At 53.6% G+C, this 13,491-nt stretch overlaps 1 protein-coding gene across 3 annotated transcripts in view; it reads left to right on the top strand.

Moving 5' to 3' along the window:
* The window catches only part of ADAMTS2 (ADAM metallopeptidase with thrombospondin type 1 motif 2), a 311,700-nt gene that overhangs the window by 284,026 nt on the left and 14,183 nt on the right, over positions 1-13,491 (top strand). The window contains exons 15-21 of one of the 3 annotated variants that reach the window (XM_064279254.1): positions 42-122; positions 2,299-2,465; positions 3,617-3,776; positions 5,806-5,938; positions 6,730-6,937; positions 7,352-7,481; positions 8,354-8,443. In XM_064279254.1, the coding sequence (XP_064135324.1) occupies positions 42-122; positions 2,299-2,465; positions 3,617-3,776; positions 5,806-5,938; positions 6,730-6,937; positions 7,352-7,481; positions 8,354-8,443 (969 nt within the window). Of the gene's footprint in view, positions 1-41; positions 123-2,298; positions 2,466-3,616; positions 3,777-5,805; positions 5,939-6,729; positions 6,938-7,351; positions 7,482-8,353; positions 10,234-13,491 lie in introns of those variants that run through there. The other 2 variants (XM_064279255.1, XM_064279256.1) reach the window with 2 other exon arrangements.

Below are 13,491 nucleotides of genomic sequence, written 5' to 3'. Positions count from 1 at the left end.
TTACTTCTCATTTGCCTTTGTCTTTCCAAATCCAAACAAAGGCTACATCAAGATGTTCGAGATCCCGGCAGGAGCCAGACACCTGCTCATCCAAGAGGTGGACACCACCAGCCATCATCTGGGTGAGTCTCGAAGGTCCAGCCCTTTCAGCTGATAATTAGGCCATCTCTACACCAGGACAGCTTGGCGTGTCCAAGACCTGGCTTTTCCAGGGGTGGGTAGAAGGCCCAGGGGTCAGCCCCACCTCTACCTTTCCCTGGCTTAGCGCATCTGGTGGGCCTTTCTGGGGTTATCACCCAATGGAGAGTCCAGGGGTTAAAATCAGAGGGCTACCCAAGCAGCAGCTGTGGAAGGACATGTGTTCAGGCCATGCCCCCGCCCCCCACCATTCATAGGACCGATGACTCCCTACCCCACAGGTCTCAAGCCCACCACCACAACGGGAAGACTCCACCCACAGGAAGCCCCCACCCATGGGAAGACCCCACCCATGGGAAGACAGGCAGGATCTGCAGGCAGCAGGGTCCTGGGCAGCCCTCCCTCTGCCTCCCAACCAGAGGGCGCCAAGTCCAGCCAGTTAATGGGCTCAGGCAGTATAGAAATATTTTCAGTTAGCTTGAATTTAAACTCAAGATATTCCACATAAAATATCAATGTCTGGCATCTCTTGAAAACTTGGATGTTCCAACAACTCTGGGTGCCCCTTCCCACCTGGTCACTCCTGCTACCAGGCCTGTACCAGGTCTGTACTCGCCCAGGCTGCCCCGGGACCCCTCTCAGTGGCCTCACCCATCCGCACCCCTCACCCCTTGAAGGTATCCTGTCTCTACCTCCTGGGTGGGAATGAAGCTGAAGTCAGAGTGATGTGGGGCCACTGGGGAACCCTGAACAAGTCCCTCTCTCCAGTCTGGGCCCCCTCATCATCAGCAGTGTTGGAGGCTAGGACTGGGTCAGGGGCTCCCAAATGCCCTAATCCAACACCCCCTCCAATGCTTGGCAAATACATGACCCCTTTCTCATATTCAGTTTTCTTTCTCACTTATTTTAAGCAGAAACTTTAATTTATTCGCCTAAATGCAAAATAAGCACCACTTACTTAAATAGAAGGTAAACGCAAAAATCTATTCCTGAGAAAAGGACACTTCTACTCAGACACTGTTTCTGACTCAAGCCTCTGAGCCTGAGGCCTGTGCATTCTGCCAAAAAGGGAGTAAGTGTTACAGTTAAAGGTCTACTGGCACCAAACTGGAGCCCTGGTGGCTGTGGTTAAGAGCAATGGCTGCTAACCAAAAGGTCAGCAGTTCGAATCCACCAGCCTCTCCTTGAAAACCCTATGGGGTGTTCTACTGTGCCCTGTAGGGTCGCTGTGAGTCAGAATTGCATCGGCAGCAGTGGGTTTGGTTTGGTTGGCACCAAACTGAAACTTTCTCCATGATGTGGACAAAGGATCATGGGAGACATGTGAATAGAATGGCTTTCTCACTCTGTGACCCATGATTTCCGTGCTGGGTCTGGGCCCCTGAGAATCACATTGAGTCCTACCATGAGCCCATATTCCGTGCTGTAGGAACGTGTGGCTTCCTGACAAGCCAGGCTCTTGGTTTTGAGACATTCTCCTGGACATCCAGTGGCTGCATGGGTCCTCCTGATCTGGCCAGGCCTCTCCAACACGAGTAATGGGTAGAGACTGGGTGAGGCCACAACTACTGAAGGGATGGGGAGACCCGGTTTTTTCAGCTGGACCATCCTCACCTCCATGGCAGGAAGCCCCCTACTCTGCATGCGAGCTTCCCAGGGCTCTATGCCCTGGTGTCCAACACATGCCCTGCACCCCTTGGAGATGCCTCCCTGCCAGCTTGCCCAAGATGGCTGGTCACAGGTAGGGCAGCCATCGCTAATGCCCATGAGCACCCTTGCATAGGCCTGGATATCTGCTGAGCTGGGCTTCCAGTGCCCGGTGGGGGCAGATTCCAGAATAGGTGCTGTCTGTCCAAAAGGGCACAAATGCAGGGAGATCTAGGTCCAGTTGAGTGGCAGAGGGTGGGGCAGGGCTCCAGAAACTATTTGGGCTGTCAGTGGTATGGACAGGTCCCTGGCAAAGGGAAGCTGGGAGAGGTGAAGGCCTCTGCTCAGAATCCTCTGCGCTACAGTGGCACAAAGGTTAGGTCTTAGAAGTCTTTAAGACTGAGAAGTCTCCCCACCAGCCCAAACCAACATACCCTGGCGGGCCTCCCCTTGAGAGCCTGAATCCTGTCCTTGGGTGACCATGGGGGGCGGGCCTTTTTTTGCCATTCTCAGCCGTCAAGAACCTGGAGACAGGCAAGTTCATTTTAAATGAAGAGAACAACTTGGATCCTAACTCCAAGTCCTTCATTGCCATGGGTGTGGAGTGGGAGTACCGAAATGAGGATGACCGGGAGACACTGCAGACCATGGGCCCCCTCCACGGCACCATCACTGTCCTGGTGAGCCCCTACTCATGCCTGTCTTCCACCCCCAGAGGCACCGGACTACCCAGGCAGGGGTGAAAGTGGCCACTTAGGCAGGGAGGGGGAGGGGCTCTGAGAGACCCTGAGCCTCCCTGCACCCTCCAGGCCATACTTTAAGCAACCCCTCTAACCCTTTGAACCAAGGTCTCTAACTCCATGTCAGAGCAAGGAATGGATATGGGGTCATGAGTCTGAGCTCTGGACTCTACCACTGACCCCCAATGACCTCGGACAAACTCTGTCCTCTAATGGTTTTGGTCCCCCCATGAGAATGACATCCACAGCTTGTTCGTGTCTGCTATCGCATTTAAACCCTGCAACACTGGGGAAGGGACAGGTGGGGCTCTGGAAGGGAGACAAGTAGCCCAGATCACACTGGGTTTCATCCCCAGGCAGGACTGGACCCCAGATCTCTGAGCCTAAGAGATTGTGCTTATGGGGTTGTGGTAACACCCCTGGTTATGGGGAGTCAGGAGGGGGCTGGATTTTCTAATCACTTTTTAAAAATTAATTTTCATTGCCTAAGTAATATATTTTATTTTGTAAAAAACTAAAACACTACAGATAAGGCTAAAGTCTTCTTTAGCACTCCCACCCCCTAGGTAACTGGGTTTCCTCGCACCCAGACCTCTGAACTCCATATGTGAGCAGACAGCTGCACAGCAGGTGTGGCCTTGGGCCAGGTGTGCTTCCTGTACACTGGGCCACTCTGCTCACCTCATCGGCAACGACCTTTCTGCCCCTCAAAATGTCTTTGGTGACCTGCCTGTGCACTTGGCCCTGTGTGAGTGTGCGAGCCCCACTGAACACACCCTTAGTGTCCTATCGGGAGTGGGGGGCCCAGAGGGTGCCTGTGCCTCAGGGCAGAATTCTGAGCCAGAGAGGGAGACAAGAAGGCAGCTGGTGGAACTTCCCTTTGCCTACAAGCAGACAGGTAGCAGACTTTCTTATCCTTCACCAACAACGGTCATTAGGAAGCTTAGGAAAGTGGAGGCAGGTTATGAGAGCTGTCACCAGTTCAATTGGGAGGGGGACCTCGGGCTGGGCTTTCTGAATGGCTCTAAACTGGCCACCAAAGCGGCATGGAGAGTGGGGCTGACATTCACACCATCTCGGGATGGGCTCAGGTCATCCCGCAGGGAGACAGCCGGATCTCACTGACCTACAAATACATGATCCACGAGGACTCGCTCAATGTCGATGACAACAACGTCCTGGAAGAGGACTCCATGAACTACGAGTGGGCACTGAAGAAGTGGTCCCCCTGCTCCAAGCCCTGTGGCGGAGGTTAGGGCTCCTGGTGTTGGGGTCCCTGGGTTGGGGGGCCTGAGGGTGACCAGAAAGAGGTGGGGTGTGCCCTGTGGTGAGCCCTCATGAGCAGGAGCACAGAGTGGGGCTGCTGTGGGGTGATGCTGGGACAGGGAAACGAGCAGCCTGGTGGGGTCCTGGGGGGCCAGAGGGCTGGTGATCAAGGAGCTTCCTGAGCAGACAGATGGCCCCACTGACTGTGGCCAAGGCTGGTAAGTCCGAGTCTGTGCAGGGTGTGAGAAGATACCCTTGCCTGTGTGAACAAGGCCCAACCTGGCCTGGGAGAGGTAGTGGGTGGGCAGGAGGGGCAAGTGCTTGGGGCATGATGCCAAAGGTAGCAAGAAGGGTATGGGGGCACTGAGGATGCCAGCATGGTGGGGCCCGCACAGTGTGTGGGAAGGGACTGCTTGGCTGAGGTCAGGGTGGGGGAACTTCATGGATGATACCAAACTCTGGGAAGGCAGGGGCACTGTGAGCCTCAGGCAGTGCTGGGAACAAGTGGAGGGGCCAGGGCTGGAGGGGTCCCTCTCTGCTAGTTCAGAAAGACTTCTCCAGCATTCTTGGGGCAGGGCTGGTGCAGAGGGGTCCTAACTGCCCTAGACTTCAACAAGTTCATGGCTGGGTGGGACATACAGGTGGATCGGAAGTTCTGATAGGTCAATGTGACCCCTGCTCCTGGAGGTGGATGAGCGAAAGATGAGAGGAGACAGCTTAGTGTGGGGAATGGGGCAGAGGGCAGGGCAAGCTCCTTCACATGCTACTCTGGCTGCCACACCTAGGGGGCACAGAGGAATTTACCAAAGGGAGCCCATTCCCCACCTAGGTGATGGAGGCTCCTCTTCTGGTGTTCCATTCCACTGTGCCTCCAGCCCCAGCCCTCCCCGCACACCACTTTTACTCCTCCACCAGCACGTCCTATGGCCTCTCCTCCTGTACATCTCCTGGACCCATTAGCTATTCCCATCTTCCTGGCTGGCATCCTGGCCCTGGCACCATCACTGTCCTCTGTTGCCAGGATTGTTGCAAAAAAAAAAAACCAGCTGGCCCTGTGAGTCCCCTTCCTCCCACAAGAGTAGTCTTTTAAGGGAGCAAAGCAGACCTTATCCCCTCCTGGTATCAAAGTTTTCACTGGCTTCCACCATATTGGGAATTTAAAAAAAAAAAAAACAAAAAACTGTAATTCTCTTTGTGGCCTCTGAGGCCCTGGTGACTTGCTCACTTTTCAAGCTCCATTCAGTGTCCTACCCCTAACTCCCCAGACTCTGACCATCTGACTGAGGTGCCTTTCCTGGATGCTCCAGGCTGCCCCCTCAGGGCCTTTGTTGTGGCTGTGTCCTCCCCCCATGATCCCTTCTGCTGTGTTTCTACTAACTCAGCGCCACCTGTCTTTCCTTTCCTAGGGCCCTCAAGACTCCTTAGACAGGGCCAGCCTGCCGGTTATAGTCTGTGTCTGACTCATTAGAGCAGGCTTCCTCCACCAGCGCACTGTTGACATTTGGGGCTAGATAACTCTTTGTTGTGGGGGGCTGTCCTGTGCACTGTAGGATGTTTAACAACATCTGTGGCCTGTTATGCAACCTCTACTGTTGACAACCAAAAATGTCCCAGGTGTTATCAAATGTTCTTTGAAGGGCAAACCACCCTCAGTGGAGAACCACTGCTCTAGACTATGGGAGAAGGTGCTTTGTGGGCCTTGTCCACCAGTGTTCACCCAGCTCCTGGCCCACCCAAGTCCTCTATGCATGTTAACTTAAGGTACAGTACATAACAAAGAGATGGGACAGGAAATGAAGCCTCCTGCCCTGCCCAGGAAGCCAGCAAAGGGAAAGAAGTTAGCCCCCCCCATGCCCACACTCACGCTCTCAGCCTCAGGTGGGAAGCTCCACTGACCTTCCATATCACCTTTAGGGCTGGGAGGGAAGCAGGCTTGAGGGATGGGGAGGGGTAACCAGCCCCTCCACACCCAGTTCAGGTGACCCAGTTGAGCTGCCACGTTCTCTGTCTTCAGGATCACAGTTCACCAAGTATGGCTGCCGCCGGAGGCTGGACCACAAGATGGTGCACCGTGACTTCTGCGATACCGTGGCGAAGCCCAAAGCCATCCGCCGTGCCTGCAACCCACAGGAGTGCTCTCAGCCTGTGTGAGTGCTGGGCCTCCCCCACCTGCCTGGGTCCCATTAGAGGCCGCTAGAGGCTCCTGTGGAAGGAGGTGCAGCATCTAGCACCCCTGAGCAGCTCTGGGCTGGGCACCTTGAGGCATTTGAGGGGCTCTTTCTCTCACCATGCTTCACAGAGTCGAAGAGCCTGTAAGCAGTGTCCCAGTTCAGCCCTGCCAACTGCCAAGTGGGGATGTGCATCTTAGAAATGACAACAGATGGCAGTGCTCAGGGGGAACCTGAGGCTCAGAGGGCACAGGAAGAACTTGCTCACCATCTTGTGTCAGGTGTTTCCTAAGCAGCTCAGGAGGCGACTTCGGTTGGACCTTCAGCCCAGGGCTCAGCAGGCAGGGCTGCATTTCTGAGTCCAGGTTCCTCTCACAGGGCTGAGGGGCGAAGACGGTTGGTAAATAGGCAGGTGGGGCTCTGGGGGCTGGGGAGCTGAGGGCATCCGCACTCTGTCTGGGAGGGTTTGTGACATCAGCAAAAGGCTGGCATAAGGCCCATCCAGCTTTTCAGGCCTGGAACCTCCGTGGCCACCTGCTCCACTAGGGTCTCCCAGGGTAGACACACAGGGATTCATCACCCACAGGACCTGGGACAACTGGGCCCTAGTGTCCCCTCTGTTTAGGGGCAAAGGCTACTTGACACTTTCTAAGAACTAGGAGATGTACATCTTTTGGGGAACAGGCTGCCTTGTCTCTATGGCTCTAGAGCACAGCCTGGCTGGCCCCTGGGGGCCACAGAGGGCTGACCATGCTGCTCTGCCCTGGCAGGTGGGTGACAGGTGAGTGGGAGCCATGCAGCCAGAGCTGTGGGCGGACGGGCATGCAGGCTCGCTCGGTGCGCTGCATCCAGCCCTTGCATGACAACACTAACCGCTCTGTGCACACCAAGCACTGCAACGACGCACGGCCGGAGGGCCGCCGGGCCTGCAACCGCGAGCTCTGTCCTGGCCACTGGCGGGCCGGGCCCTGGTCCCAGGTAAGCAGGCCCCTGACCCCAGACCCCCATAAAAGTTTGGGTGGGACTGAGGTGGCCAGTACATTCACTTTGACATGGGGGCTTGGCCGTAGCTGCTCCCGTGGGCCACATCCCTTTGCTCAGGGCACCAGAGGGTGATCAGTGCTCTTTCAAGAATCCTGGTGAAATGTGGTCTCAGTCCCAGCAGACACTGTCTTCACTCCACGGGTCAGAGACTCTTGTGTGCACCCCAGGAAACTGAGGGCAGCCTGGGCTGCAAGGCATGATGGGATGCTCAGGACCACGGTGTGCTAGGGGAGTCCTGGAATCTGCATCTCAGAGGCTGGAGGTGCAGCCTAGAAGGCCAGTCCAGCTTGCAAGAGGAGAGATGAGCAAGGGAGTAACTCCTGACTGGCTGACTCTGCCCACCCACAGTGTTCAGTGACCTGTGGAAACGGCACCCAGGAGCGGCCAGTCCTCTGCCGAACCTCGGATGACAGCTTTGGCATCTGCCGGGAGGAGCGGCCAGAGACGGCTCGGATCTGCAGGCTTGGCCCTTGTCCCCGTAAGCGCTCTGCTGCCCTGGGCCCCAGGCACACAGCTGATCCAGGACGAGATGATGCTAGGGACTGGTTCAGGCACATGCAGCTCTGCCACTCAACTGGACAGACTGGGCATCCGAGACCTTGAAGGAGAAGCCATGCAGCCCTGGGGCCAGGACTAGGGCTGGGACCTTTGGAGGGTGGAGGCCAGAACCTTTTCCTGGTGGGAAATGGAAGGAGTGGACATTTCTGTGCGCAGTCTCAGGGCTAGTGAAGGCAGTGGAGATGGCGCTGACTCAGCCTGGTCCTGCCTTCCTGACACCTGCTGAGTGGGACTCAGCTGACTAGGGGATACCCTGTGAGTAGGACAGCCAGACCCCTAGCAAAGCGCTGCCTCACTTCCTTTGGTTCCTGCAGCAGCTCAAGATGGAGCTCCCACCACCATTCCCTTCCACAGTGGAAGAAGCTGGGTGTGGGGTGGGGTCAGGTCCCTACCCCACAACTGAGAGGGTAGATCCAGGATTCACGCTAGCCCGCTTGGCTCCAGAGGCCTCAAGAATCCCACCGTGCTGCTCTGTCCGAGTATACGGGGGGGGGGGGGCGCAGTTAGGGTGTTGCTTAGAGCTGGGATCACCAGGCTGAGAGGGTGGGGAGCAGGACGGGTGGAGAGAGGCTTCGGGGGGAAGTGAGAGATGTGGTGTAGCTGAACCCCAGGGTACAATGGGGGGAGGAGGCAGGAGATAGCTCTAAGAGCCTGGACACCATGCTGAGGAGCTGGGTGGGGTCTCTCCTGTGGCCCCATCCCAGGGCTCCGGGAGTTGTTGGGCAGCTCGGTGTGGGTGGGGAGGCCGGGCCTTGTGCCCCAGCGCCTGTAGTCCTGTTCTCTTCCCTCCAGGAAACATCTCTGACCCTTCCAAGAAAAACTACGTGGTTCAGTGGCTATCCCGCGCAGATCCCGATGTGCCCATTGCCAAGACATCGTCAAGTAACCGGCCCGTTTATAACTCTGCCTCTGCCCTCCTCTCGTGCATGCCCTGCGCCCTGTGGAGCTTGCCTTGGGCTACTCTCCTCTCTTTCTATGGAAAATTCCCCTGACTTTTTCTGAGTTCTTTCTCGGGTGAATTTTTTTCTTCCCGGGCCTCAGTGCTCGGCTGTCTCCTTCCGAGCTTGCGCCTGACGGCAGGGCCGGCTCCTCGCCAAGGCGGGGCCTAGGGACACCGGCCTCTCTTGAGGGGCTGGGACCCGGGCGGCGATGGCTTGTAAAGGGGCAAAGATCTGTTGTGGTGCTGGAGGTGCCCGAGGCCGGCGTGTGAACGTGACCCCTTCGCGATGGTGACCGCCTTGTGGGACTACGTCCCTCCAGGCTGAACCTGCAGTTCGGAAGTACAGGGGAAGCCGCCCCTCTCCCCTTTCAAACGGCGACCTGTCGAGGCGAGGCCAGAGGGGGTCTCGGGGTGTACAGTTGTGCGTTGAAGTGCCAGGTGACCTCGCCCCCAGTTTCTGACGGTGTGTCGGGGGCTTTCCTGCGCTGTTGCCGCCATCGTCGCCGCCGTCGCCGCCGCTGCTGCTGCTGCTGACTCAATGCTGTGTTTCCTTCTGATTCGTTAAACTGTGGCCTGCTTCCGTCTGGCCTTGCATCCACTTACACAGCCCCCTGACCCCGGTTCCCTGTCTTCTCAGGGGTTCAGGTCAAATGGAGGAGGCAGAGGGACATGTGCCTCCAGTGGGACACCGGAGACACGCCACAACTTCCACTCTGTGTCCATTAGCCCCAATGGCCTTTCCTCGTCGTGCGCACATTGACCCCATCCCTAGGGTTGCAAGAACGGGAGAGCGAGTGAGAGCTTGTCTCATGTGGATGTGGCTTACCTACCAGTGTGAACAACTCAGAATTACCTCAATTTTTATTGCTTTTTTGCTTAGAAAAACTATGTAGAAAATGCCTTAAAGTTGAAAGGTAACAGGATTGGCTACTCGCTCCCGAATCAGAGGGGGAGCTTGAAGCGAGCAGCACAAGATCCAGGTAGGAGGAAGGCAGCGAAGGTCTAGGGAATGGTCCCGTTCATCTGCCTTTTTAGGACAAAGTTTCCAAGTCCACATGGTCTTGCTCCTTCCGCTGAGCGGAGCCTTAGGCTCGCTCACTAAGCCCGTCTGGGAGAAAGCCCAGGCGGCCCAGGGCCAATCGGCGCTGACTGTTGTGTGGAGCTCCTGAGGCTCTGATGGCGCTGCCTTACGCAGGAAGGGTGACACACCTGGACCCTTAGCTGTAACCAATGTAGCACCTCCGACCTGCCATTCTGTCAGCCCCACACAACCCCCACAGTAAATATGGCATCCCTGCTGGACCTCGTGCTGCGCCAGCCTCATCCCTCCCCCCCCCCACCCACGGCACTAATTACTGTTATGTAAATACTCGGTGTGTAACAATATACTAATCCTCACGACTGTTAATTTCCAACGTGGACCAGGCCATGTGAGGGACTTGCAGGACTCCGGGAAGGTGCAATCCAGTCCTGGGCATTGTGCTGTCTATATGCACTTTGATTTTTCAGGGATATTTTATTAGTGTTTTGTATGTACTTGATGACGTATTATATAGTTTCCATTGTCGTTGCTTTTTTTTTTTAACAAGACAACCGTTCGTGTGTGCCAAAGTGATTGTGAAAATGACTTTTTTTCTTACTAATGGTTGAAAGACTTCCTGTCATGCATCCCACAAATAAACTCAATAAAAATTCAGTAAAACTGGGTGTTTGGGTCTGGCAAGATAATGGCTGAGTCTCTCCACCTCATGGCCCATCACACTGCAGAGTCTTGGGGTTTAAGTCTGGAGCACTAGGGACTGTGTTTCTGATTCAAAAGACTTTATTACCCCCTTTGCCCGCCACTAGTTCTTTAGGGGCCCTCCCACACTAAGGCATATTCCCGGCTACCCTCCAGGCATTTCTAAAAAATAAACTTTATTTCTCAGACCAGTTTTAGGTTTACAGAAAAATTGTGCAGAAAGTAGGAAGAGTTCCCATATACCCCCTCTGCCATGGCACACTGTTTTTCCTTTTGCTAACTTCTTGCATGCCTTTGGTCCTTTTGTTACAACTGATGAACCAACGCTGATACATTGTTATTGACTAAAGTCTAGCATTTATGTTAGGGTTCACTCCCTGGGTAATGTAGTACCCTGGGTTTTGACAAACGCATAATGCCATTGCTCCACCGTTACAGTATCATTCAGAATAGCTTCACTGCCCTAAAAATGCCCTGTGCTCCACCTGTTCATCCATTCCTCCTACCCTTGAGCCCCGGGCAACCAGTGTCGCTATAGTTTTGCCTTTCCAGGATGTCACACAGTTGAAATCATACAGTAGGCACCTTTTTCAGACTGGCTTTTCTACTGAGCAATATGCCTTGAGGTTCCTCCCTGTATTGCAGCTTGATAGCTCATTTTTTTTGATCACTGAATAATATTAAATTGTATGGAGATACAACAGTTGGAACATTTTTCAAAATGTAACAGCAACCTGTGAAGACATTGCACCATGATTTGGCATTTTGAATCATTAGTGCTAAATGAGCACCTGGCGAGATTAATTCTCCTCGAGGTTCTCTCCCCCTAGGTGGGTGCCTCCCAGGAAAATAGTCCAGGATGGGTTTCTCTTGTCTCTGGGGTCAGAGCCAGTGGAAACAGTTCTGCTCCAGGACACTGTGCCCTAAGCCACCACCAGACCATTGCCCTGGCACTGTTCTCAGCCTTGGGCTACCTGTTCAGGAAGAGAGAAGTGCCCGCCTGTCCCAGGTGAGGGCTGCACCAACCCCAGGAGAGTCTGGGTGGAGAGAAGGACAAGGCAGCGGTGAACCCCAGAGCCTGGCCTGCCACATTTATGTGTTTGTATGTAGCCAGGCCTGCTGTGTCCCTGGCGTCTACCCTCAGAAGCCACGAGACCTGTGTGTCCACTCACCTCACTGACAATGACTAGAGTGACCCATGTCCAACAGGGCCCTCCTGACTTGGGACTTGTGTGGGTCCTGCCAGTGGGACCCTCTCTTCTTCCTTTTCTGTAGCACTGAGAAGGGATGCTGTGCAGGGAGGAGTAAGAAAGCAATGGAGACCATTAAAAAGCACTACACATAGTGACCAGAGCGAGGGAGATGGCTTGGCGCCTGGGGCCAGTGCTCAGGGCCAGCCTCTGGGGTCACAGTAGCCTTGGCTGAGTGCAACCCACCCAGCCCTCTGGCCCCTAAAAGAAATCACAGCTTCAGAGGGACAAGGAGAAGCAAAAGAACATGTGTCTGGCAGCGCTTCATTCTACCCGGCATGCCTTCTGGAATATATCAGTAGTGAGTCCCCTCTAAAGGTACTCCCAGGCTGGAGCTGGAGACAGACTACTGCCACCCCAGGACATTACAGGCCAGGGGGCATTACAGCCATGGGACCTTACAGCCCAGGAGACGTTACAGCCAGGGAACGTTACAGCTAGTGGATGTTAGAACCAGGGGACTTTACAGCCAGGGAATGTTAACAGGCAGGGGATGTTACAACCTAGGGGACATCCAAGGTGCCATAGAGGGCTATACAAGGGTGTTAAGTCTGATTGCCATCCACTTTGTTACCTTGTTGCATGACCTTTACCTGTTAACCCATTGCTGTCAAGTCGGTTTTGACTTATAACGATCCTATAGGACACAGTAGAACTGCCCCATAGGTTTTCCAAGGAGCACCTGGTGGATTCCAACTGTTGACCTTTTGGTTAGCAGCCATAGCTCCTAACCACTATGCCACCAGGTTTTCCACATGACCTTTAGAAGGGCGAAATGAGTGCATGAGCCAGCATCCCTTTATTGAGAAAAGAGAAGGAAGGATTCTCCACCTCAGTGTTTTCCCAAGTGTAAGGTCTGCATGGCTTTAAGTACCACTGAGTCACCCCTCCCTAATGCTCCTCATCCTTTATCATGACTGCAAGGGGAAAGCCCTACTTAGTGCTGATGCTAGCTTTGGCTTCTCCCTAACACTTGTTCATTTCTCTCAAATGCAGCGCTTTGCAGGCAGGAGTATCTACTTGGAATTTGATGAACTAAAATGCAATTTAAAAGTTGTATTAAAATGCCTTGAAACTTTATATTCATTTTTAGGGTTACCTTTAATTACCTCGGAAACCCTGGTGGCATAGTGGTTAAGTGTTAAGACTGCTAATCAAACGGTTGGCAGTTCAAATCCGCCAGGCGCTCCTTGGAAACTCTGTGGGGCAGTTCTACTCTGTTCTGTAGGGTCGCTATGAGTCGGAATGGACTCGACGGCACTGGGTTTGGTTTTTTTGTTTTTAATTACCTCATTAGTTCTCCATGAGTAATAGTAATATAAAATCTTCTTCTAAAATAATTTTTAAGCTAAAATGGGAGTTAATTAAAACTATTAAGCAAATAATAAACCAAAAAAACCCAAACCTGTTGCCGTCAATTTGATTCTGACTCATAGCGACTCTATAGGACAGAGTAGAGCTGCCCCATAGAGTTTCCAAGGAGCACTTGGTAGATTCGAACTGCTGACCTTGTGGTTAGCAGCCATAGCTCTTAACCACTACACCATCAGGGTTTCCAAACAAATAATATACCAGTCTAAAAAAAAAAAAAAAACTAGTTGCCATCAATTCAATTCCGATTCATGTTTATCCCATGTATGTCAGAGTACAACTGTACTCCGTAGGGTTTTCAACGGCTGATTTTTCAGAAGCAGATCACCAGGCCTATCTTCTGAGGCGCCTCTGGGTAGACTCAAATCTCCAGCCTTTTGGTTAGCAGCCGAGCACATTAACTGTTTGCACCACCAGGGGACTCCCAAGCAAATAACACAGGTGGTATTCAAATGTAGCCAAGATCTTGAGAGTGGCCCCCAAGTGACTTAAATTTATGAAAATTTCCTCTCAATGTTTTATTGTCATTCACTGGAAGACAACGGGTCTTTGTGGTTAATCACTGCTGGAAATGGCTGAAAATCAAGTGTTATAAAGTGGAAATTGTTATCTTTGGTAGACAACCTTT

This window comes from Loxodonta africana, chromosome 2 (assembly GCF_030014295.1).
Source record: "Loxodonta africana isolate mLoxAfr1 chromosome 2, mLoxAfr1.hap2, whole genome shotgun sequence".
Taxonomy (NCBI): Eukaryota; Metazoa; Chordata; class Mammalia; order Proboscidea; family Elephantidae; genus Loxodonta; species Loxodonta africana.
The sequence above is the reverse complement of the archived record's forward strand: the minus strand, read 5'-3'. Positions and strand labels throughout refer to the sequence as shown.